The 24,349-nt window shown below is 44.5% G+C and overlaps 4 protein-coding genes across 6 annotated transcripts; 2 read left to right on the forward strand and 2 right to left on the reverse strand.

Annotated features, from left to right (window-relative positions):
- The first annotated feature begins 11 nt into the window (after window positions 1–11).
- SNAPC2 (small nuclear RNA activating complex polypeptide 2) lies at window positions 12–4,087 on the forward strand. 3 transcript variants are annotated; one of them, XM_083742271.1, is made up of 6 exons: window positions 12–114; window positions 268–448; window positions 796–909; window positions 999–1,067; window positions 1,310–1,580; window positions 2,482–4,087. In XM_083742271.1, exons 2-6 carry the CDS (start codon window positions 272–274, stop codon window positions 2,844–2,846), a joined length of 996 nt encoding a protein of 331 aa, XP_083598397.1. In that variant the 5' UTR covers window positions 12–114; window positions 268–271; the 3' UTR covers window positions 2,847–4,087. The 3 variants fall into 3 exon arrangements, with proteins under 3 accessions (XP_083598397.1, XP_083598398.1, XP_083598396.1); XM_083742272.1 differs by having other exon boundaries at window positions 19–164; window positions 1,310–1,493; XM_083742270.1 differs by having other exon boundaries at window positions 21–164.
- PIF1 (PIF1 5'-to-3' DNA helicase) lies at window positions 3,841–12,308 on the reverse strand. The gene is made up of 12 exons (XM_083742249.1): window positions 11,516–12,308; window positions 10,644–10,770; window positions 10,142–10,267; window positions 9,900–10,053; window positions 9,129–9,243; window positions 8,942–9,048; window positions 8,333–8,472; window positions 7,728–7,834; window positions 6,380–6,467; window positions 5,903–6,048; window positions 5,200–5,391; window positions 3,841–4,446 (listed from the first exon to the last, which is right to left on the reverse strand). Exons 1-12 carry the CDS (start codon window positions 12,080–12,082, stop codon window positions 4,393–4,395), a joined length of 1,923 nt encoding a protein of 640 aa, XP_083598375.1. The 5' UTR covers window positions 12,083–12,308; the 3' UTR covers window positions 3,841–4,392.
- An 82-nt stretch (window positions 12,309–12,390) lies between these two features.
- On the forward strand, window positions 12,391–17,652 carry CFAP144 (cilia and flagella associated protein 144). Its single transcript, XM_083742292.1, has 4 exons — window positions 12,391–12,630; window positions 14,228–14,287; window positions 16,983–17,086; window positions 17,343–17,652. The coding sequence occupies exons 1-4, from the start codon at window positions 12,495–12,497 to the stop codon at window positions 17,454–17,456; spliced, it is 414 nt and encodes a 137-aa protein (XP_083598418.1). The 5' UTR covers window positions 12,391–12,494; the 3' UTR covers window positions 17,457–17,652.
- Window positions 17,653–18,011: 359 nt separating this feature from the next.
- EBNA1BP2 (EBNA1 binding protein 2) lies at window positions 18,012–24,333 on the reverse strand. Its single transcript, XM_083742293.1, has 9 exons — window positions 24,219–24,333; window positions 23,349–23,432; window positions 22,533–22,699; window positions 22,208–22,331; window positions 21,169–21,258; window positions 20,852–20,927; window positions 19,994–20,087; window positions 18,973–19,135; window positions 18,012–18,319 (listed from the first exon to the last, which is right to left on the reverse strand). Exons 1-9 carry the CDS (start codon window positions 24,288–24,290, stop codon window positions 18,269–18,271), a joined length of 921 nt encoding a protein of 306 aa, XP_083598419.1. The 5' UTR covers window positions 24,291–24,333; the 3' UTR covers window positions 18,012–18,268.
- Between the last annotated feature and the right edge of the window lie 16 nt (window positions 24,334–24,349).

Below are 24,349 nucleotides of genomic sequence, written 5' to 3' on the forward strand. Positions count from 1 at the left end.
CTCGGCGGCCGCCGTCCGCGCGTTTTTATACGTCATCCGATTGCGACAACCTGGAAGCAACGGCTTTTCGCAAACTAGGCGGCGTTGTGTTTGAGGACTGAGGACTACCGGAAGGTAACGAGCAGCGTTGTGTCGCCTTAGAAGCCAGGAACGGGTGGCTAGAGGTGAGGCGCTAAAGAGAATAGGTGCTGGGCGGGTGGCAATTGACACCCCTGGGCGTGTTTTCTCCTCTTAGGCTCTTAGCTTTTTCTTGTTTTCTCTTCTCAGCGCCATGAAGCCGCCTTCCAGGCAGCGTTCAGCCCCTGCTCGCTACAGGACGGCCCCCACGAGCCAGGCTTGGACGGACCCAGAAAAGCGACGCCTTCTTCGGGCCTTGAGAGCTCACGGCCAGGGTCCGCTGCGACCCGAGCTGTTGAAGAAGTACCTGCCTTCGAGGGATGAAGAAGAGGTGGGTTGAGGCGTGGCCACGTGGTGGAGGGCAACATTCGAACTTGGCCGGGCTGTGAACTTACTAACAACCCCACGAGTTGGCGGACTGATGGCCAGCATGCAGGGTTTGGAGATGAGGACTCCATCTCTGGTCAGCCACGAGAGCTAGGTGGCCTTGGCAGATAAATCATAAGGGATGAATTGGGAGAGACCTATGCTGCTTTTTTAATCCTGGCAAATCGTAGTTAAAGGGGAGTAATTGCAAACTTTCTGACTTGAAGAAATACCCAGTTTTTATGTCTTCAGAAAGTAGGATACTGTCTTTCCCAAAACATGTATGTCCCCTAAGTTGTGCTGCTCTTGCAGATCATAGCATTTGTGGAGCACCTGAAAGAGCGTGTGGCAAAGGAAGCAGTCAAGGAACAATATCAATATCGCCAGCGTAAACAGAAGGATGCTCCTATTCCAGCACCTATTGAGGTATGAGAGTTTTTAAAGTGTAGGTAATGTGATATGGCACAACATAAGCTAAGGGCTATTCATACAACTGACACTTCCTTTTTTTTTAGATATGGACAGAGTTAGCTGAGAAATTGACAGGTCCCCTTGAGGATGCTGTGGCAACTGCTTTTTCCCAGGTAACCTTTCCCATGATCTTAATAAGATAGATATTGTTCTTGGTGTAGTAATTTAAGATATCTGTATGTCTCCATCTGACAAAATGTCTCTGAAATACATGGCTCTGTCCTGGTTCTTTTGGTTCTTGTATAACTTTTCAGACAGATTTAATGCTGGGAAATGTATTTGGTTTACTAGAGAATCCCTGACTGCTTGGCATACAAAGTCCATACTTGATTGTGACTTTTTCTCTACTCATTAGGTTTGGACAATTGCATCTACTGAGCCACTCACCTTGCTCCATTCCGTGCCTCCAAAGTCAGTGGTGATAAAGAATTCTCAATGTACATCCCAAAATCTTCATAGTGAGAGTAGGAAATCCAACGAAGAATCTCATGAACCAACTGTATCATCAGATGTAGAGGAAATAGCCCCTGCAGAAAACAGTGGGTTCCATGTGGACTTTGAAAAGATCTACAAGTACCTTTCTGTGATCTCACGTGGCTGTAAGGCACCTGAACTCCCACCAGGTGGTAAGTCGGTGTTTGTGTTGGACCAAGATGAATTTAAATAACAGGCAGCTACTGGAAGAAATGTTTCTGCATTGGAATGTGACTCCAGGTAACCAAGACATCTATTACATCATGCCTACTGTATTCTTGGTGCCAAGCAAAAACATTTCTCCTTATGGAAGCTGCCTTATTGAGTTTTATTTGCAATCATTCCATCCCTTCCTTTTTATTCTGTTGCTTTTTCTTTATTGTGCCATTTTTGTCATCTGCTTTGGAGTTCTATTTCAGCTGAAGGGCTCGACACTAAATCTTAAAAATGCTTCCCAGAAATGGAGCATCCCCTAGGACTGGAAACACTATGTGTCCTGCCAAAAACTGTACTCCTTCTGCCAAAACTTCCAACAGATTTAGTGCTACTAAAAGCAACAACCACCTTGCTGGAACCACCTTGCTGGGCATAGTTGGGTAACTTTTGAGTTTACTGTTGTGGATGATGGGTGGGATTTGGGGGACTAAGGAAAACATTTCAGAAGGGAATTGTTTGTTATGTTTCTCCCCACCCCCCCAGTGAAAATATGAGTGGCCCGTGAGCGTGGAGACAGGGAGAGTTTTCCTAGGTGAGAGGAAGCAGCAACTTGTCATATAATGTAAAACAGATAAAAGGTTCTCATCAGATTTCCAGTTTTTAAAATAAAACTTCTTATATAGAAAGTTATCCTTAACGTCTAAGACATAATTTTTAAAAATCTAAAATAGCTTAGCTGTTAATGTGAGAAAATTTACTACATTTGTTACACATGTTGGAGGCAGGGTGAAGTTTCAGAATCTGTAACTGGAGAACAGGAGATAAAAAAATCCTACCTATGTTTCTGCCAAAGTGAGTGTAGCCACTCTCCTCATACATTTTGCTTGCTTTCTGCAGAGTCAGCTGTGGTCCTAGATTTGCTACTGTCACTGCCAGAAGAGCTGGGCTTTCTGGACTTTAAGAAGCTGAAGAGTCACATGCACAAATGTTACACAGAGTTGAACACCCACTACACAGGTGAAAGAAGCAGAATGAAAGAGGGCAACCAGCCTGTAAACAATAATGGGGAGCTATTTCCGCATGTGCAGCCAGCTACTAGTGGCTTACCAGAACAAGAGGAGAGTAGTTGTTCTCCTACCACTTCCAAAGATGATGCAACTTCTGCCTCTGCCATGGACTGGAAGACTCTGGGTATCTGCCCTTTGAATCCATTCTTGTTTCCTTTAGCTATCCTTGCACGTAAAGAAGAAAGCTTTGACTGAGGGAACTCGATTCTGTGCTGCCCAGTAATGAACTATGTCCTCTCATAACATGTGAGGGAAGACTAAACAAGCTTGCTGAGCTTTCCTTAGCCATGATCCCCCTCATCGTAGCATGGGGGTTAAGCAGCCTGACCTGCTCTTTTACACCTTGGCTCATGAGTATGATACTTGTTTTGTATTAATATTATATGTACACTGAAGTCTGGTCTTACTACTCCACGACAGCTGCTAGATCTTATTTGGCCAGTTGCTATGAAGCAGCTCAGAGATGGCCTTGAGTGTTAATCTTGACCTTCGTCTTCTACAGATCATTGCGGTTAGTAAAATAAGTGATGTTGGATATCATCCCTGAGTCACAGAATAGTCAAATTATTTTGTAATAACCGTTTTTAAAAAAATATATATGGACCTGAAAAATATCAGTTGCAAAGCTGTAATAATCTCATATTACTTGCCAAGTGCCTTTTGCCTTCTACCTGTAACATGCTCACCAGGGGTTACCTTCAATAAGTTTTGAGGAGCTATAGAAGCCATGAAGGCTTTAACTGAAATAAACTAGGGAAAGTTAACTTATAACACGCTTAGGAATGTTACTGTTAAGCAATGCTTGATGATGTAGTATATCTTCTTGGAAGAAATGCCCCCCATCTACCACTAACACAATACTGAACTGTTATAGTTGTAGGCACTGAAGAATACAAAGATGAAGTTACTATGTTATAGCATAGAAGCATAAATGCTACAGCAGCCTGTGTCAAAACGTAAACCCTCCATGTAGCATTAGTACTTATTTTATTAAGGAGATATTAGTATGGATATACTTGGACTCATAACAGCTCATAGCAGTATTTGTCATAAACTGGTGGGACTGGGGAAAGAAAGCATACTTTGTAACATAACATAACTAGCACCTTAAGTAAATATTACTTCAAACATAGATTAAATGCACTTCTCAAAATCTGAATTTTAACTGACCCATGTTAACTTGGGAAGGAGTTCCTAAATTGGCAACATGCATATATAGTTTAACAAATTACTACAATTTAGCATCTTTGCTTTATTTATTTTATTTGAAGAGGCCTCCTGTAGAGAATGTAAGTAACAGGCAAGTCCTAGAAGACTAGTGTGCCATCTTTGTAAACTCAGACTCTTGGCATGTCGTACACGCATTATGTGCTGCACTGAGAGCAGCAATTTCATTCACTTTTATGTCCTTTAAAAATAAAGTGCATTCTTTATTATTCAGTGTGTCAAACTCTTGCCATAGGTACAATACTGTCAATGCTGATGTTTGAATTAAAAGACTTCATGAAGGTGTGATAGCAGAACATCTTACTACCATCCTAATAACAGAGTTTGGTTAAAAAATTGATAGCCTGTGGAAAATGTTTCCAGGATGTTGTTCTACTGCTAGAAAACAGAATGATCCTGGAAGTATCAGGAGCTGCAGTGCAGAAAATCCACGAGCTGATTCTCCATGGAAGAAGTTTGCCACTTAGTGGTGTAGATTCAATAAAAGTACAAGGAGCAATAAAATATGTAAAGTTCAGGCAGCTTCTTCATTTTCTTTATTGGCTTGAATAGAGGAGTGCAGCAAAGCCTAAAGAACAAAAGTAACAAATCATACACAGCAACTCACACTTTGTATGATTCCCCCAGGGGTGGAGGAAGGTGTCGCCACTGAGGGGGGTGACAAAATGCTGGGCGGCACTCACCGTGGGGCCTGCAACAAACCTGAGCCATGTGTCTCTCCTGGGAGTGACACAATGGCTTGGGCGCCCACAGGCTCCACACTGCCCCAAACGGTCCGCCTGCCACCTCTCAGCTGTAGGGCGGCTGAGTGGGAGGAGGCAGGCAGACTCCTTGGAGGCCCCACAGAGCGTCCTGCCCCGGCTTGGGTGGCCCCACCCCTGGGCACAGGGCATGTGTGCCTCCCCAGGCACCCAATCAGCTTGCTCCGCCACTGTGATCCACTGGGGGGGGGGGGGATTTCTGCCATATGGAAGGAAGGGGCAAGGATTCACTATGACCTTCCACTACTTTTTTCTTTAATAAAGTATGGGCTTGTAACAGTATATTTTTCTTTGGAGAGGGAAATGTAGGGAAGATACATTTTGCAATTAGGGCTGCAGACAGATAATCACTCAAGAGCATTGTGTCTATTTCAGGGTTACAGAGGAATGGTGGCCAGATATCCCTAATTCACAATGCCATTAGTAACCTGTGGCCCTTGTTCCAGGTTTCTTTATTGCCCTTCTCCCACCCTCCTCCCTTTGCAGTTTATACAACACAAAATCAGAATGTCTTAAGTTGCAGATGGTTATGGTAGCCTAGTGGCAGATTATCACTTTACCTGGCTTAGAAATTTTTCTCTCTTCAAGTGCTTGTAGAACTGCAACACATATGGATTGGCTCTCACTACCTTGGGATCAAAATCCAGAACACGAAGACCTGCAAGGCTACGTGCTCGAGAAAGTGCTACATAAGCCTGGCCAAATTCAAAAACACGAGCCAAGGAAATCTCAACGCAGTCCAGAGACATACCCTAAGAAAAGAGAAAAAGTCAGGAAGCAGATACTCCCTAGTTATTCTGATAAGTATGTGCACCCCCAGTACAGTAAAGTACCTATATATTTTATGTATGATGCTTGATTCCACAAAATGGGTACCAGGCAAATAGGAAGAATTAACACTGCTGAACAGCATTTCCACAGTTCCCTCACCCTTTATATTTTTGTTTGCAGGGTGGTGTGATTTTCCAGTGTTTCTAGAATAGCCACATGTTGCAAGGAAAACAGCTTGAGTTTGATTGGTGTACAGGATTGGTCTGCCTAGATTCCACTGACTTATCGGGGGACAAGACAAATGAGCAGATTCTTACAGATCCTGCATAGATGTGGAGCCCAAGTGGAAACATCCCAGAACCATAGTAACTTTGGTGGGAGCCTTAGTACAGATAAACCTAGTTAAACACAAGTTCCTTACAGACGTCCCATTATGGACCATTTTTACTGTCTTGAGTTCTTGTACAGAATATCACACAATCTATCACTAACCTGGCTCTTATGGATGGAAATGGCCCAGGCAAGTTTTAGCGGTAGCTGCTGGCGACTCAGATAAATTCCTGCTGGTCCCTTTAAAACCCATCGTTCCAACCCAACAACATTAGTGACGCCACACAGAAATCTCACTTTCGGTAGCCCTGTAGAAAGAGAGTCAAGTCAGAACTCTGATCTCCTATGCCCAGGAGTCAGGGGCAGGTAACCTCCCAAATATCTATTGTCTTTAAGGAGATACTGCAAGGCAGCCTAGAACTCATCCACTTGAGTTCATGCAAATGGGATGCTAGTAGAATAACAGCTCATATACAAAAAACTGGATGGCAAAGAACAGCAACTGTGTCTCAAAAAATCCACCACCTCTGGCACAGTGCAGAGGCACCCACCATAGTTTCATTGTGAATCTATAAGAGTTCAGACACAGTCCGAAGAACACCCAGTCATGGGTGATAAGTGCATCTGTCAGAAACTAACCTTTTCCTTCTGTTTCAAATCCAATCACAACTCCACGAGCCCCATTCACAAGACCTTGGGACACATCAAGATTCTTAGTAAGCATCACCTAGTGAAAGAATGTAAAAATTACTAATGAAGAAAAACAGCTTTCACCTGTCCAGTCAGTCGACTTTATTGTACACAGTCAGCATTAACAGTAGAGTCTCAAGAACTGCCACTGAAAACAAACAAGAATGTCCCCACCCTGTTCCTCGGGTAGGGAAAGCCTCATACTTGTTTGGATGTTATTCACTGTATACACTTTTATCCTGCTTTTCAAGAAGGCAGCACACAAGGTAGATAACCAAACATACAGTGAAATATTAAACACATATATATGAGACCGGGGGGAAAACAGTAATCCATCTAATAAAGTGAATAATGTGTTGAAAATGGTAACTGGCCTCAGTTAAACTTTAATGTTACAATACAATCTCAGTTAAACAGCATGACAGATTTGCCACCCATATTTAACAGCTGGGTGCAGCTCTTAAAAGACAAGGACTGTGGCATTTGGCATGGCCTGACTTCCCAGTTTTAAGGTTTAAAAGTTATCAAAAGCAGTGCACAACCAACTCAAAGAAAGCAAATGGGAGCCACTAGGGTCCATAAGAGTATCATTTCACTCAGCTGATACTCTAGGTTCTGTCATGTGACGATCTGTCCAACCTAGCCATGGCAGTGCAGGTAACAATTCCTGAGAAGCTATAATCAGTGCTAGCCAGCCACGCATTTGTAAGGGAGAAATCAGTACTGTATTAATAGAATGCAAGGAGTAACTGAATTGCTCAGCAGGCAAAACACTGAGCACATATAAATAGCTTGCAGATGTGTCCAAGCCTATAGCTCTGACATTCCAAGCTAAGGTCAACAATTACCTGTAACTGCCACCATGACTCCCTCAAATGAACTATATAATAGTTCATGAGTGTATCTGAAGAAGTGTGCATGCACACGAAAGCTCATACCAAGAACTGACTTAGTTGGTCTTTAAGGTGCTACTGGAAAGAATTTTTTTTGTTTATATAATAGATATTTGTTATAGAAACCATTCATTTTATGATTACTCTGCTTGCCTGCTCCTGTAACATCCAGTCAGCATTTGCCTGTAACTCTTTATGCTGTCATATTCTGCATCAAGAGGACTCCAGTATCCTAGGGTTGGGGACCCCCTTTTGTGAGACCCCATGGGAAAGGTGGAGAATACAGGACTGTGGCGCTAGTGTGAGAAGCAGATAACATAAAAACCTTTCTTCCCCCCCCCCCAAAAAAAAAGCAAAATTCCATTGCCTACTAAAGAACCGCCTCTCGCTTGGGCAATGCTCACCTGGGCACCTTGCTTAAGTTCAATGTTGCTGCTTACTGGACACTGTGCATCAAGAGTTTTCACCAGTACAGGGTCACTATCCACTGCCTTGAAGGACCTTCGTTCTCCTAGAAGACAGACAAGATGTAAAAAACTTGCATCCCTCCTACCTGATGTGTTTTGAAAGGGTTTCTTCCCAATAGCTGAGCTGCATGTAGGAGGCTCTGTTTCATCCTTCCACAGCCCCAGGTGTTGTGAGCTCCAAGTATTAGGCTCTGCACACTATTCTGAAAGCATAATTCTGTAAAATTCCAGAATTCCATACAATACATATCATAATATGTTTCCCACTTCTGCAGATATCAGCAACAGAAGAAAATATTATAAAATAAATAAATGTGTCCTTGTATTCACCTATCAAAAAGCGGTGGCAAGAATATCCGGACTGGAAAACTTAACTATTGGTGTCAGTATTGCCTAATTTTATAATGGTCTCATGTTGTTTTATTCAGAAAGAAGAGGGGCAGGGCAAGTTCCCAAGTGTTGGTTCCCAGCTCTTAGCTGAAAGTCTGTCTCTAAAAGGAAAGGGCTACTTGCCACAGTTGGAGTCATTGCAGCATTCTCACCAGGCAACTCATCCAGCCTTCTAGCATTTGTGAGCTCCACATCATCCTTGTGCGTGCACAACCGGGTAGCCAAGATTCCATCTTTCTCCACCCGATGGGTAGCTGTTAGAGTTAGCTGTCTGGTAACCTCCTCTGTGCATCTGAATGGGGACAATTAAAATTAAGAAGACATTTGTATCTGATGAGAAACATTGAAGACCAAGAAGAACTATCAAGCTTGCTACTGCGCCCATTCAAATTACTTTCCATGAGAACATGAGGCCGTAACCAGCACCAAAACATGGAGATCAACTCTGCATCGCTAGTATATGAGCGAGGATGCTTGCAGCTGAAGGAATACCCCAGCAAGCACAGTACCTCTAAATTCCCCATTCCTCCACACCCAGTGTCTCCCAGCATTTCTCCATGGTTCCTCAAAGAGTACTTGACCCAAATTTCAAACAGTGCAATGAGTTTAAAGGAAGTATTGGAGCAGGCCAGCCAACTTGACAGAAGCAGCTATATCAGCATTCAAATGTTTGGTGATGTCTCTCTAGACATAGGACTTCCACCCCAAGAGATTAGAATCTCCCCAGCCAGATATTCTGCTGGGGGAGGATGGCATCTCACCTGCCCAGGCGGACAGTATGCAGAAGAGAAATGAAGTCCCTGTCAGTCTGCCTCCGCACCTCTGTCAGCTCCATGTTCAGGTGGATACACTTGCGCCAGCTCTTTGCCTGTGAAGGAAACCCTTTGATCAAACTATAGCTCAGCCTGTGACAAGAGCATGCAGTGACAAAGAGCAACAGCAGCACACCTGGAAACAGAACCTGGGCTGCTCGGAGGATTTGCTGACAGGAGGCAGCTGCAAAAAGTCTCCACATACGATGAGTTGGATTCCTCCAAATGGATCCTCACATTTCCTGACCGCTCTACCAAAAGAGAATGGAGACACCTTCAGGGAGCTGATTTTATTCTGATCCAAGAGAAAAGAAATGCAATGTCCTAGACCAAGGATGGGAAGCCTATGGCCCTCCAGATGTTGTTCTACTGCAGTTCCCATGATGCCTGGCTGTTGGTCATGCTGCTTGGGACTGATGGGAATTGTAATCCAAATGCATCTGGAAGATTCCCTGTTCCTGTTTCCCTTGCAACTCTAACACATGCTCTGCATATGCTAAGACAGAGTAACAAATATAATTCAGTTCTGCTTCTCTCTGTGGCTGCAAACCCCCCTTCTAGGACCACATTATACTTAAGCAGTCATTTTAAAACTATTGTGCATGGACAGGAGCATGGGAAACAGACAGGACTGAAGCACAGAGATGGCAATGCTGACTGGTGGCTCTGGGTGGACACTGGCCACAGCATTACCAAAACTAGATGTGGGACTGAAGAGAATACACGGGCAAAGCTGTGAGTGTGAGACTGTTTGCTGCAGAATTGCATCAAGTGCCTGCTTAGGCAAAACTTTAGAACAACTATGCAATGTTTTGTCTTCTGCCCTATTAATACCCTCCCCAAAGCCATGTACACACAGGATTAATGCAAGTGCAGCAATATCCCCCAAAAGGAAGACTCCACCCACCTAGCTACTGCCTCCAGTTTATCAAAGAAATCCCCCTCCACCATAGAGATTTCATCTATGATCAGATGGCGGCTGTTCAGCCATTGTTGCCGAATTCCGGGTCTCTGAGCCAGCTCAATGCACTGATGTAGGGAGGCCTTTCCTGACCCGATACCTATCAAAGGAGAGGGGAAAGAGTATGTCAGCAGTAACCCATCACTAGGCTCTTTTCCGCTTCCCTCCTTTCCCAGGATCCCAGTTACCTGCAAAGGCATGGAGAGTAGTGCCACCAATCTGACATGCTGCCACCCCTGTGCTGGCTGTGGCATAAGTGCTGTTTGGAGGCAGCGAGGCTATGATCTTTTTCAGCAGGTAGGATTTCCCAGTCCCTACAAAGAGAGCCCTTGTATTTAGAGGCACACAATCTAAATTTCAGTTTTACAATTACTCCAGCACCATTCATACTTCCCTTCAAAGCGGAACTATTTAAATGGCAAGAGGCAGATGCAAAACTTGATCAGTTTTAGAAGTGACACCTAGATTGTAAATCAAAGTCGACTCAATGGTATGTATCTCTCATAAATCTCCACCTGCCCCATGCCACTACCCCCAAAAAGAGAGACATCAGAATCACCAACTTTACATACCTTAAATTCCAGGTTTGTTCAGTCCTGGAAGGAATGCGAGATTCCCACCATAGTAGATGAAGCCACTACAACCTCTAACCTGCAAACACATAGACCCTCCTTGACCCTCTTCTCTCACCAGCACTGCCTGTGAAGAAAACATTCTTCCCACTCAGCACTGCATTCAACACCATTGACTGTTCCTGGGAGAGTTTTGCTCGGGAGCACATGGACCAAGTCTTCTTCACCTGCTGCTTTTCAGCCACCTGAAAAGAGCACAGAAACCTGCCTTATGCTGAGTCAGACCAGTGGCTCATTTTTGTTCAGTACTGTATCCACTGACTGGGAGCAGCTTCAGACAGGGGTGTTTTTAGCCCCACCTGGAGATTATGTGGGTTGAGCCTATGACATTCTGCCTGCATAACAGAAGTTAATACATTCCCCAAAAGGCAAACTCCTCTGAATCCTAAGTGCTCATGAGAATTTTCCACCCCATCTCTCTTGATTACAGCAGCCAGAAAGGAGAATGCCTCTCTTATCCAGAGGGATAGTTCTTTGAATTTCAATTGGACCAAAGAAGCCTTACGTTCAAATAAAATAATAATTTGACCTTGCCCATACTACTATGGAAGTTCTGCTCAGGTATCCGCCAGTAAGACCAGCATGCATTGGAGAAAGGGCCTACTCTGTGGTGGCCTCAGTTATGGAACTTGCTAAGTGAGTTTCTGAAGTGCTTAAGGAGTGCATGAATCTGTCACTTTGCATAACCACAACTTCAGCATATGGGATTAGCAGTTGAGTATGTCCACTTTTCAGAAACTAGCCACCACTCTTATGCCAAGGATGGGGAACCTCCGGGTATCCTTGGACTCCAACTCCCAGCAGTCCCAGCCAGCACTGCCAGACCATGGGTGATGGGGGTTGGAGTCCAACAATACCTGGACGGCCAGAGATCTTTTTGTTATGGGCAGCTCCCAGCTAGATCATGCTTTCCGGCAGAAGCCGGCTCACCTGTTTCCCATCGATGGACTCACTTCGGATCCGCTTCCGAGACACGCAGCGTAAGGGCTGACCTTTCCGCGGGGTGCTTGTCACGTCAGTCAGAGCCTGCCGGCCGCTCGCCTGCTGCAAGTCGCGAGTCTGCACCGGGCTCACCGTGTCGAACGTCCGCGGGAGGCCAGCGAGAAGCCGCGTTCGCTCGGCCACAGGCTTGGTCCCCCTCTGGGCGGCTGCGTGCTTGATGCGCAGCGTGTGGACGAAGCGGCGCAGCCGATCCGGAGGACAATTAGAGAGCAGCAGCTGCACGTGATTGTGGTTTGCACCGAGCTGCACCGAGCTCTTCCCCTCCTTCACGAAGCGTGTAAACAGCCGCACTTCACCCCGCCGCAAGGGGAAGTTCTGGGGGCGCCCCGGACCGCTGGCGCTGGCCACTTGCAGAACCAGCTCCTGGAACTCGTCCCGGCCCAGCGTGACCCAAGCATCGCGGAGAAGCACACGATTCGGGGCTGCTGCAGCACCCAGGTGCTCGATCGCTACGGTGCAGCGAACCCGACCGTCCGCTTCGGAGCCTGGTTGCATTCCGTCCGACTGAAAACGAGGAGGCAACGCAAAAGTCGAGACCTGCTAAAATGTTTGTACTGAAAAGACGCCGACTTCTTGCTGCCTTTCCCTTTCGCGTTGATTTCGACAGCCACTTATTTCTCCCATGTGCCTAAGTAACTCTTCCAGCCGTGCCTTAGCTTCTGCTGCAAGCTGATTCAAACCTTTAACGGGGTCGCAGCAGCCAATCAGCGCTGCGGGAGATTTAACTCCTCGGCCAATGAAAAAGAGAAGGGGCGCGGTCAGAATCCCGGCGCAACTTTCGGCTGCGACGTTCCGCTCGGTTGCTAGGATACGAAAAGGTGGGGAAACGCCGCCCGCAACATACACGAAGGGCATTTTGGGGCGCTCCGGGCACGTTCTAAATAGCCTCCCACCCAGATAGCGGCAGATGGCAGGAGCCGTGCGGGTCCCAAAGGAACCATTGGACCCAGTAAGCCAGAACAAGATCTTCTGCGAGACGGTCCGGAAGGAGCTACGATGCCAGCGCCTGCAGACGGAATACGCGATGAACCCCCTCATGACGGGTACGGGGGTACCGGGGGGAGGGGAGAGACTTCTCCCCTTCTCATGGGCAGACGGAGCTTCCCAGTCCCCTGTCTCTTGACTCCAGCTCTAGTTTTCCCCCTTTCCACGAATGCACCGTGTTTGGGTGCTGGTTGTCATACGTTTCTAGAAGATCAAGTCACCTGCTGCAAACTGAAACAAAAAACCACCACCAGAGGGGTTTGTGGCACTTTAAAGAGTGTGATCCACAGGTTTGTGGCGCACATACACACACATCTGTGTAACGGAGGGAAAGTTGAAGGTTGGAAACAAGTAGGAAAGGAATGCAAAAGCAGTATTGGTAGTTGAGTTAGACCTTAAATGTTTGCAGACTGACCCTCACAGCAATAGCAATTTGTGTTATCACATAAATTGCACTTTAAATGCCCAAGCAGAAATATGAGCTGCAATACGAGTGGTTAGATCTCCATAGTATCAGAGTCGTTTAGGTGCAATAACTAAAGGGGAGGGGCTGTAGCTCAGTGCAAGCGGAAGATCTCAAGTTCAACCTCAGCATCTCTAGGTGAGGCTGGGAGAAAATCCTGCCTGAAATCCTGGAGAGCTGTTGCCAGCCGGTGTGGACCATACTGCGTTACATGGACCAATAGTCTGACTCGGTATAAGCTTCCTATATTCCTAAACTACGGTACATTCTCAGTGCCAAACTGAATTCAGGAGGGATTCATAGAATAGAGCCATTTGTTGGTAACATCTTTGCAGTTTTCTGTGTGTGTGGATTTGCAGTCCTAAAACTCAATAAGACTTATGAAGAGCCGTTTCATAAACACATCAAAAAAGCTTGTTACAATATCCTTTTGCCTCCACGTACTCCACATTACTGCTTACTCCCCATCAGGGCACCCACTGCTTTTTGAAGCCGCATTGACACTACGTTAGCCACAATCCATACTGATCTTGACAAATACTATTGTTTGATGCATTTCCCATCCACCCCCCAACTTAGCTTTAATCTAGCTGGAAAACTGGGTGGGGAGTAAACAGCAATGTGAACATTTGAGACAGCTATCTCACATGCCCAGATGAGCACACTTATACAGATGACAGCTTCATGAATAGGAGTTGGAAGGTGGGGATTGCAGGGGCAAGAAATTGAAAAGATCTCACATGCGGGAAGACAACCCTGCCCTGTCTCCGATGTGACCACCACTGTGCAAATGCAGCTTGAAACACAGAAGCAGGGGCAAGGCCTTGCTGCATTTTAAGCCACTAATGTAAACATACCCTAACAGGCCTACCCCTCTGGAAACTAACATATTACACAAATCTCTCTAATAGTTTTGATCCCAAGTGCCAGTATTTTCCTCTAAAATGATGCACTGGCTTTGTAGTGTCTCCCATGCCTATCTGTGGGACCCCCAAAGGTTATGCAACAGTTGCCCCCCAAATATCCTTGTGGTTCTTTGAAAACCTGCATTTAAGAAAAAGGCCTAAATTCCTGCCAAAGACGGGTGGTGTGGGGAAAGAAGAATGATAAATTTCTAAGCTTTGTTAGTTTTCCTCTGCCCTTGCTTAAGGTTATCTAGTAATTAATTTGCCTTATTTTGCTTTTACCTTTAGTTTACACCATAACTCGAAAGCCTACCTCTTGGCATGATAACTTAGAGGAACCTGCAGATGGTAAGCACATGCTTTTAAACAGTTACATTTTAGGGATCAATCTTTTATTGGATCAATTCCTTTCCATGTATGTTGGAGTGCTGAAACTTTCAAGTTAAGAAAAAAGTCACTGCCATTATGTTTTTTTCTTAATGATATATTTTTGCAAATAAATATTTAAAAGCACAAGCTTCAATATTCAAAGCAACAAACCCTAACTTACCTAGCCACGCAGTGATACTATCAAACTTCCAACTTAATATTTCACTAGATTAGTTCCCATTTTATCTTTTTAATTCTTTACCTTTCTAAGGGTTCTGAGAGACCTAAATGGTGCTTGTTATGTTGAAATGCCTTTATCCAGGATATTGGTTTCAGGATGGACACTGGTTTGTGGCCTTTTTGTAAATTGAATTCTTGCCAGCAAATACTGTTGTAATATAGTTAAGCCTTTTGGAACAACAATGAAGTTAGCTTAAGGCCAGTGACAGCTAACCTTTTTGGAAGGGTAAAATGTAGAGCAGCCAAGAGGACATGTCTTTAGGAAATGAGGTTTTCTGCAACCTCTTTATACAAAATACTGCAGTCATCCCATTTTACCAGAACAATGCAGGCCTCCTGTCTGCCTTAGAGAAGATGTGAACTTCACTGAAAATCTTTTCCCAGCCTCATTCTCCTGTCATGCATCTACAGAGTGAGAGCATGGCAGCATAGGCAAGACAAAGCCATAACACAAGCTAAGAGTGTGTTCTTCGGAAAGATTTAGTACCTGCTTTCCCAGCCTTCACAAAGCTCATGCCCTCCAGCTGTTTTGAATGACAACTCTTCATCAGCTCCAACCAGGACAATTGTACTGGCTGGGGCTGATGGAAGTTGTGGTCCCAAGCATCTAGAGGGCACCAGGTTGCCAAAGGGTGGGCTATCCTATCCTATGACCTGGTCATTAAATACAAAGAAAATTCAATTGCATTTTTACTAGGTTTGCCAGTTTTTTTAGATATTTGACACACACACAGAACGAAAGATACCAACTTTTTTGCAATGCTGCTCACAGAACAGGCAAAGCAGCTGTCCTTCCTCATTCACAGCAGGAACCAACAGCATGTTCAACTCCTCTAACATTTTTTGAGGGGGTAGGTGGTGGGTATTATTAGTATATGATTTTGTTGTATCGTTTTGTTGTTTTGATGCAAGCCAGCTTGAGAGAATTGACCATGAAAGGCAGCATATGCATTGTGAAATAAATGAAGTATGTAAAAACTTCAGGTGCAAGCTAATAAGTTATGCAAGCAGAACAAACATTGAAATCAATAGTATATAAGCATAAGGTGAGAGCTGTTTCCTAGTTCTGCTGGATCTCTCAGCGGCGTTTGATACCATCGACCATAACATCCTTCTGGACTGTCTTGAGGGGCTGGGAGCTGGGGGCACTGTCCTACAGTGGTTCCGCTCCTTCCTCCTGGGCCATGTTCAGAAAGTGGTGGTGGGGGATGAGTGTTCAGACCCCTGGGCTCTCACTTGTGGGGTGCCTCAGGGTTCTGTCCTCTCCCCCATGCTTTTCAACATTTACATGCAGCCGCTGGGAGAGATCATCAGGAGGTTTGGGCTGGGTGTTCATCAGTATGCAGATGATACCCAGCTCTACCTCTCTTTTAAATCAGAACCAGTGAGGGCAGTGAAGGTCCTGTGTGAGTGTCTGGAGGCGGTTGGAGGATGGATGGCGGCTAACAGATTGAGGTTGAATCCTGACAAGACAGAAGTACTGTTTCTGGCGGACAGGAGGCGGGCAGGTGTGGAGGATTCCCTGGTCCTGAATGGGGTAACTGCGCCCCTAAAGGACCAGGTGCGCAGCCTGGGAGTCATTTTGGACTCACAGCTGTCCATGGAGGCATAGGTCAAATCTGTGTCCAGGGCAGCTGTTTACCAGCTCCATCTGGTACGTAGGCTGAGACCCTATCTGCCTGCGGACTGTCTTGCCAGAGTGGTGCATGCTCTGGTTATCTCCTGCTTGGACTACTGCAATGCACTCTACATGGGGCTACCTTTGAAGGTGACTCGGAAACTACAACTAATCCAGAATGCGGCAGCTAGACTGGTGACTGGGAGCGGCCGCCGAGACCATATAACACCGGTCTTGAAAGACCTACATTGGCTCCCAGTATGTTTCCGAGCACAATTCAAAGTGTTGGTGCTGACCTTTAAAGCCCTAAACGGCCTCGGTCCAGTATACCTGAAGGAGCGTCTCCACCCCCATCATTCTGCCCGGATGCTGAGGTCCAGTGCCGAGGGCCTTCTAGCGGTTCCCTCATTGCGAGAAGCAAAGCTACAGGGAACCAGGCAGAGGGCCTTCTCGGTAGTGGCGCCCACCCTGTGGAACGCCCTTCCAGCAGATGTCAAAGCGATAAACAACTACCTGACATTCAGAAGACATCTTAAGGCAGCCCTGTTCAGGGAAGTTTTTAACGTGTGATATTTTACTGTATTTTTGGTTTTTATGGAAGCCGCCCAGAGTGGCTGGGGAGGCCCAGCCAGATGGGCGGGGTATAAATAATAAATTATTATTATTATTATTATTATTATTATTATTATTATTATTATTATTATTATTTAATAGAGCACTGTAGCATTGTCACATCTAAAAATTTCAGTGCAATCTAAGTGCCTTGCACCCCGTCTACACTAAGCAAGTCTCATTGCCAATGCTTTAACCCTATAGCTAAGTTCCTGAAACTAATTCATCATGCTGCACTTGAACCAAACAAGAAATACACAGAACCACAAACAGAAAGCCAAGAAATCGGCTGGTTTTCCTCACCTTTGGTAAGTGGGTTTTTAAGGAGCTTTTGGGGAAGTGTGTGTAGTTGCCTGGAATTTTAAGAATCCAGACTTTACAAGAAAATAATTTTAAGCTGTTATAGCTATGGAGAAAGCTTTGAAAGTTTGTAGGGAGTACCTGGTTGGCTATCAGAATCTAGACATTTCACCAAATGGGGAGATAGTTTGGGGGAAATATTCAAATCCTAGCTCCTCCCTTATGCCAAATGTTCTTATACTATGGTAATATTCTCCTTCACAGATCAGTGTAAACCGGAATGACAACAGGCTATACTTCCCAAGTCGGAGCACTGAAATCACCAGATATATGGCTGCTATGTGGCGCCTGAAGGGGATGACAAAAGATAAGCGATAAAGGAACACAGCATTGCAGGACTTTAAGGGAAGGACTGTAGACATAAATTTAGGCTTCCAGACTTCCATGGTCTCCATCTTTTAATTAGTGCAAAGCATAAGACTGAGGCCTGACACAGGGTGCAAGGCAGTGGGTATAGGAAAGTCCTGTGTTATGTGAACATTTAATATTACAATAAACCTGACCTGAAAGTGCCTGCTATCCTTTCTGCCACCATATTCATTTTGTACAAGTCATCAGTTTTTATAGTGGGTGGATAGGACAATCTGTTTCTCAACCAGAAGTTGTGGTATGAGCAGCAACAGTAGTTCATGTGATTGTTTGCTGGTAAACCACCAGCTTCTGCTGTTGAATGGAAGAGGAGGACCCAATGCCCTTAGCAAAGAAAGTCATAAAGTGGCAGAAATACAAAAGCTGTTGCTTAGTACTCTGCATGCACCACTGCTGGGTGACAAGGAGGAGCACACAGGATGATGTTATGTACCAAAAAAATTGAAGGATTTAGTGAGACCCAATGCAAACCAGAAAGGATCTCCCCCAATCTGACACGGATGATCAAGCTATCAAGACTTTTTAATTCACAATCTTGCACAAGGAGGATCAAGAAAGAACAAATCAGTATGAAATATAGGCAACCAGAAGCATCTGCTTGTTATTTATGTACGATGGGTGTGTACACCCTGTGTCAGGCAGTACCACTTGCTGACTCTGAATGGCAATCTGAACGGCTATGTTGTCCAGGTCAGCATCACTTCACGCCCAACGTTCCGTAGGGAGTCACACTTCGCGAAGAAGGTCACCCATTTTACTCGTTATCGGGAACGGTTCTTCATTTTCTGCCTCACCTTCTTCCCAGGCCTCTTCTAAAATGAGATACAAGTTGGATGTTATCATTTTACTACCTTAGCTATACTGTACAAGGGAAAGGGTGACAGCAGGGAGGGAGAGGGGGAGCTGTGTACCACAATGGGCTGTTTCACATGTAATGGCAAGCCAAGCCTTGTGGGTTGCTTTTCTGGGTCCAGGCGCAGGGCAGAGTGACTGAACAGTCCTGCTTGTTGCTCATTCACAGAACACCATGGTTTACTTGTTACTGTGGCTTAATGTGAGGTGTGAACCCGCTCAGTGAATGCTCCACTAGCAGCCAGATTACAGCAAGATTTTCCCAGTTGGCAGCTGTTAGCTAATTTTTATTTATGCCAGCAGAAGACACGCTGATAAATTTTAATCATTTAATTTATGCACTTACAAATTTAATGAATTTATACCCTGCCTTACAAAGTTCACTAAAAAAGAAGATAGCAATATATAATGCAATGTAAGTAAAACTCAAACACACACCCACAATATGAACAGCAGCCATAAATAAATACTAAGAGCCCACTCTAAACCATAAGAAGTGTAGCCTGATTAAAATCCCTCCAAATTATATGAATGCATTGGTAAATTACTATAAGCCACTTCTGTCCATTAACATTAAATGTCTAAATAAAAAAAAATCATGGCAGGTACTCACATTGGCACCCTTTTTCCCTGCTTTCCCAGGACCCTTGTGGTGGGCCACACTAGCACGGAAGTTGGATGTATCATTGTGACTTTCTCGAGTGTTCCATTTTGACCCTTTCTTCTTGCCACCAAAACCAAACTTCTGATTCTTGTAGCGTCGTTTGGCACTCGGTCTGAAAGAAAAACAACCAGCTAATTATGGCTGGGTACTTAACCATCTCTCCCCCCAAAAACTGTCCGGCTCCTCAGCACACATTTTTACCTTTCTCTCCCTGCCCTCAAAAGGAATTATTCCAACTTCAGTAAACCATTATTTTAAGGAGCACCCCACAGCCCATCCTGACACTTCGCAACCCGCTTCCCATTTTGCCAGACACCTAACGGCAAAGACTACTCATTCAGCATCAAACAGAAACACTGGAAGCCAGTAGTCAGTTTGCTTTTTCTGTGCACCCAAACAGCAGCAGTTCTAAGGCTGTAGGTCTCAGACAGTTCGATCTTACTAGGCTAGTTTTGCTGTAGCAATCAAGCACCCTGAGAGCATTAGTCTTAGGTGTTAGGTATAAAAGAAGTTAAATTTTTATCTTGGGCTCCAATGCTGTCGGTGTGATGGCAGTGAGATCAACTTGGGATCCAACTGGCCAGCTCAGCCCCTCCCCACCTCCAAAACACCGTTTTGGAGAATTTCAGTGACTGTCACCAGCAGGCACCTCACTGACAACACTTGTGCACATGCATTTGCAAATGAAAGGGGCAGTGCCACATCAATGGAATGACATGCCACTCAGCTGCCATCAGGAGGCTGCTTTAGCTGAGAGAGCTGGGCAGAGGGACACCTTTGGCCAATCCAACCCCATCGCTGCCGCCTCGCTCCCCCTCCAGTGCTCTGCTAATGGATCGACTTTTGTTATTAGAAGGACTTAGAACTTAAACACGAAACAAAACAAAACTGATCCAATAAAAGACTTATTCATGGTAAAGCAAAAGAAATGCAAGTTTTAGTAGACATCCTGGCACTTCACAGGCCTTACCCTTTATTTTTATGCTGGCCTCCAGCCCCTGCCTTCTTTCCCTGAGTTGCTGGTGCTTTTTCACCTTCCAAGAAGTCCAGCTTGTCGGAAAGACCTGCATAAAAGACAGAATAAATGAGCTGCATGCCAAGCCAGAAAAGAAACTCCAGGACAAACACTGCAGGAAGGCTTGCTTTATCGCCCAAAGGGGTATATCTATGCACAGGAATATTGTGCAGCATTTAGAACTAAGGCCTGGGGGCCGGATCCAGCCCAATCGCCTTCTAAATCCGGCCTGCGGACGGTCTGGGAATCAGCATGTTTTTACAGGAGTAGAATGTGTCCTTTTATTTAAAATGCATCTCTGGGTTATTTGTGGGGCATAGATATTCATTCATTTCCCCCCCTCAAAATATAGTCTGCCCCCCCCCACAAGGTCTGAGGGACAGTGGACCAGCCCCCTGCCAAAAATGTTTGCTGACCCCTGATTTAGACTCTCAAGTACTAGATTATAATTTCTATATTTTCTATGCAGCAGTGGCTGGAGGTATCAACAAGCTTTTCCACAAACCAAGTTCTTGCAACATGGACTACACATAAGCCTTCCTTTAGGTATTCTACTTTCATGCAAAAGCAACACAGCAACAGCAGGGCTCTGAATCATGCAGGGAGCTTCCACAACCCAGGAAGCTCTCTGCTTCAGAAGTGTGCCCTCCCAAGTTGTGGAGGGACTGTGATGGAGCTGAGCATACTTAGTCCCTCTCTCATGTTGCTTTTACATGCAAGTGGAATGCCTGAAGAGGGATACAATTTTCTACTGCTGTAGTAAGGGTTGGGGGAGGGAGTAGTGAAGGATAAAGTGGAAGTGGAGTGCCTCGCCTTTCTGGTATTTCTTGATTGCATTCAGCATTGTGGATTTCTCCTTCTGCCTCTTCTGCAGCACCTCAGTTTGGACCTACCAACAAGAAATAAAAAGTGAGGCTTTCCTTCCACAGTACCCCAGTCCTTTCCAAAATGCTCCCTTTTTTGCACACACATGTATCCTTCCCACACCCTAGGAGTCCTGTTTATGATATTTCTAGATACTTAGGCCAAAGGATTCCAATGCTGAGACTGCCAATCAAAACAATGGGTGTGTCTTTCCCGCTTCCTCCATTCCAAGGGGGCTTCTATGTTTTTGTCACCATTTTTCTCACCTTTTTGCCGTATTTTCTCAGGGCACGGAGCTGTTTGGCTCTTTCAGACTTTTCCATTGCTTCTTGTTTACTCTTCAGCTTATGCCGAATCTAATTGAGAGAGAGCAACCGAAGTGCTTTTTATGCAGATGAAGGCAGGTTCCTTGAATTTGTGACTATGGAAATCTGCTTGTTTGTGGCAATGATGCTCTTTTTAGTTTCAGAAATGAAAAGCAAAGCAGCTTAGTGTGCTGCACTCCTAAACGTGAATTTTGACAATTGCTTCAACTGTTTAGGACTACTCAGACTCTATAACTGTTGGGCAAAAGTTGTTGTCTTTCTCCAGCAAGGTCACACAAGACAAGAAAAAGCATCATGCCAGAAACTCATAACCCACCATTATTTGTTGGATACATAATGACCAAAGAGAGAGGCAAGAGCAGATGCACAAGTTCACTATTAATGCCTCAAAATGCATCCATGGCCTTAGATGCATCATTCTGTTAATACAGGAAAAAATGACAGTTTTCTAAAGAGCTTGATAAGGATGTATTGCTGCCAAAGAATTGCTACAGAATCCAAGGCTAATTCTTTATTCCGAAGGCCCAAGACAATATGCAGCAGGGATGGGAACCTCTGACCCAAAGGCTTAACTAGGCCTGACACAGGTCCCAACTGAGTCTGCAAGACCTGTTTCCCTAAACTACACACATTTGCCCCATACCCAATGTTGTATGTGATAGCAGCATTATGTTCCACACAAAATCAATCTTCATTATAGTCCCTCTTTCTTAAGAGTTCAGTACAAACTGAAAATGCTCACAAGCAAGCTTTTTATGGCCTTTTATTAACAAATTTTTAATTAACATTTCATGATCTGTAGCATTATGCACTGAGAAGAACTTTGCTAGAGCTCTTTTTCTCCATTTGCTGATGCATTACAATCAGGCACCATCAAAATACCTGACCCAATGAGCCACAATTTTGTATATGACCAGCAACTGTTAACATATCCATTATAGCAGCCAGATGAGAAAAGAAGAGGAACCATGCACCTTACCTTCTGCATCTGCTGATCAGATTTTGCCATCTCTGCAAAATAGTCATCAGGCCGCCTAGTAGGGATTTTGAACTTATGCAGCCGAGGCAAAGCTTCTAAAACAGATGCTTGGGCTTGACGATAGCTGGAAACACAGGATAATGTATTAAGATGTTATATGTAAGCAGCCATTGGACCATTAGTAAATTGTTACTTTTTCCATTGGACAATAAAAAACTCTTGAACTACTAACATATTGTTCCATTGTGCATATGGCTGAAAAAAGCTAAAAGCTCAACACACCAGGCTGATAAGAAGCAGCTCTACTTTCTATACACAGACTTACAAGCTCATCTCTCTCTTGAAGTCATCCTCAGGGTCAACATCATCTTTGTCAAGTGTTTGACTAGAAGCTGCATTTGTGGCACTTGTTTCCAAATGAGAGGTAACATCAAGCCTTTCAATCCAGGCCAGGTGTTTCTGGAATTCAGACAAGCACTGCTTCAATCCATCCTAGAAAAGAACATATTAATTGTGTATTAAATGCAACACAAAATCTACACGATAACTAACATGCCAACCATGTTAGAATCTCTCCTCCCCAAACAGACCATGTCCTGATACTCCCACCCCAAAAAGATGCATTGTCTTCTGCTCAGATGCCAGAGGTTTTTGAGCCTCAAACTCCTCCTAGTACTTCAGTCTTAACAATGACAACACAAACAGAGGCCAATACAGAATTTCTCCTATAAATTGGAAAGAAACTGAATAGCTTAAGGGATTTTATCAGCCTGCAGAACATGGTACCACTCTTAGTTTGATAGAGTGTAGTCAAATAAGTGTCAACTTTTTTTCTTGCCCCACCTCCAACATGTCTTGATGGTCCAAATGAGTAAAGCATCAAGTTACCATGTAAGTGGTGGATGATGCCCAATCTAAAAGGTGAGACTCATTAAGCATGCAGATAAATAAGCCCAAGCCATTCCAAAAATAGAAAAGGACTATAGATGCCAGGAATTCAGTTTAAAGGTTTAGTTCAGCAGATAGACTGAACTGAGTGGCTGAACAATTTTATTCTGGCTAAATGGTATACCCATCCAAATGAAGCTCAATCTGCCCACATAAATTAATCCCACAAAGGTCATGTTCGTACAGCACTCACCACGTTGTTGAAAGCTTTCGGCTGTCCCTCTAGCACAACGTTTAGGCCTGGCTTGATTGAACCTTTAGAAAATGCGTCTTGAAGCTATATGGAAGAAAAGTTATAAAATCAGCACCATCCCAGATTGCTGAAACAGAAGGATGTTAGCTCACCCACCCCAAACCCTTAATAATAGAAACCTTGGAAAAAGTAAGAAACAAAGCACACAGGAGCACAAGTGAGAGGAAACCTAAAATTAAGCGCTCAAATTGCAAGTGATTAGACAAAGCAGCTCTCTATCTGCCCTATGTAAGCATGCTTTGCTTTCGATGCTGAATTGACACTGTACTGTGACGTGCTACTGTGAACAGGTATTGGTGGCTAGGAGTGTGAGTCGGTAAGCTACTAACTCAAATTTCACTCTAGTCATAAACCAACTAGGCAAGCTGCTATTCTTTCCACCTCAGCTGCTTACTTACAATATGAACAATAATATAGGGCTATTACTTAAAACACCAAAAAATGTATGTGATGCATGATGAACCCATGAAATGGGTTGTGGAAGTTCCCTACACAATTCACTATGGAGAGACGTTCGGTGTTGCCTGGTGTTACACCATCACATGAGCAGCTCTAGCTAACATGGATTAGCCCTGCTGCCCCCGTGTTGCTTCTACATGCAAGTAAAGATATTTATATAGGAAAATGCCCTATATAAATTTTATTTTTTAAGGTATTGCTATTACATAAATATAGTCCTGTCTACAACCTTTGTAAGAAATGAAGTGTAGCCCTCCACAGCAGGCTACAGAGAAATGAGCTAAACATCACCAGCCATAACAAACATCCTGCCCACACTCCAGCGCAGCATGATCACAACACTAAACTTACCTCTCGGTCAGTGACAAGAGACTCTTCCGAATCCGATGACGAGAAGCCTTCCTCCATCTCTACGTGAGGCATTGCACACTGTGCTTTGGGGTGCCTCGAATCCACCGAGCTACACGAAGAATGATTTTTAA

This window comes from Podarcis gaigeae (assembly GCF_964106915.1).
Source record: "Podarcis gaigeae genome assembly, chromosome: 6".
Lineage (NCBI taxonomy): Eukaryota > Metazoa > Chordata > Lepidosauria > Squamata > Lacertidae > Podarcis > Podarcis gaigeae.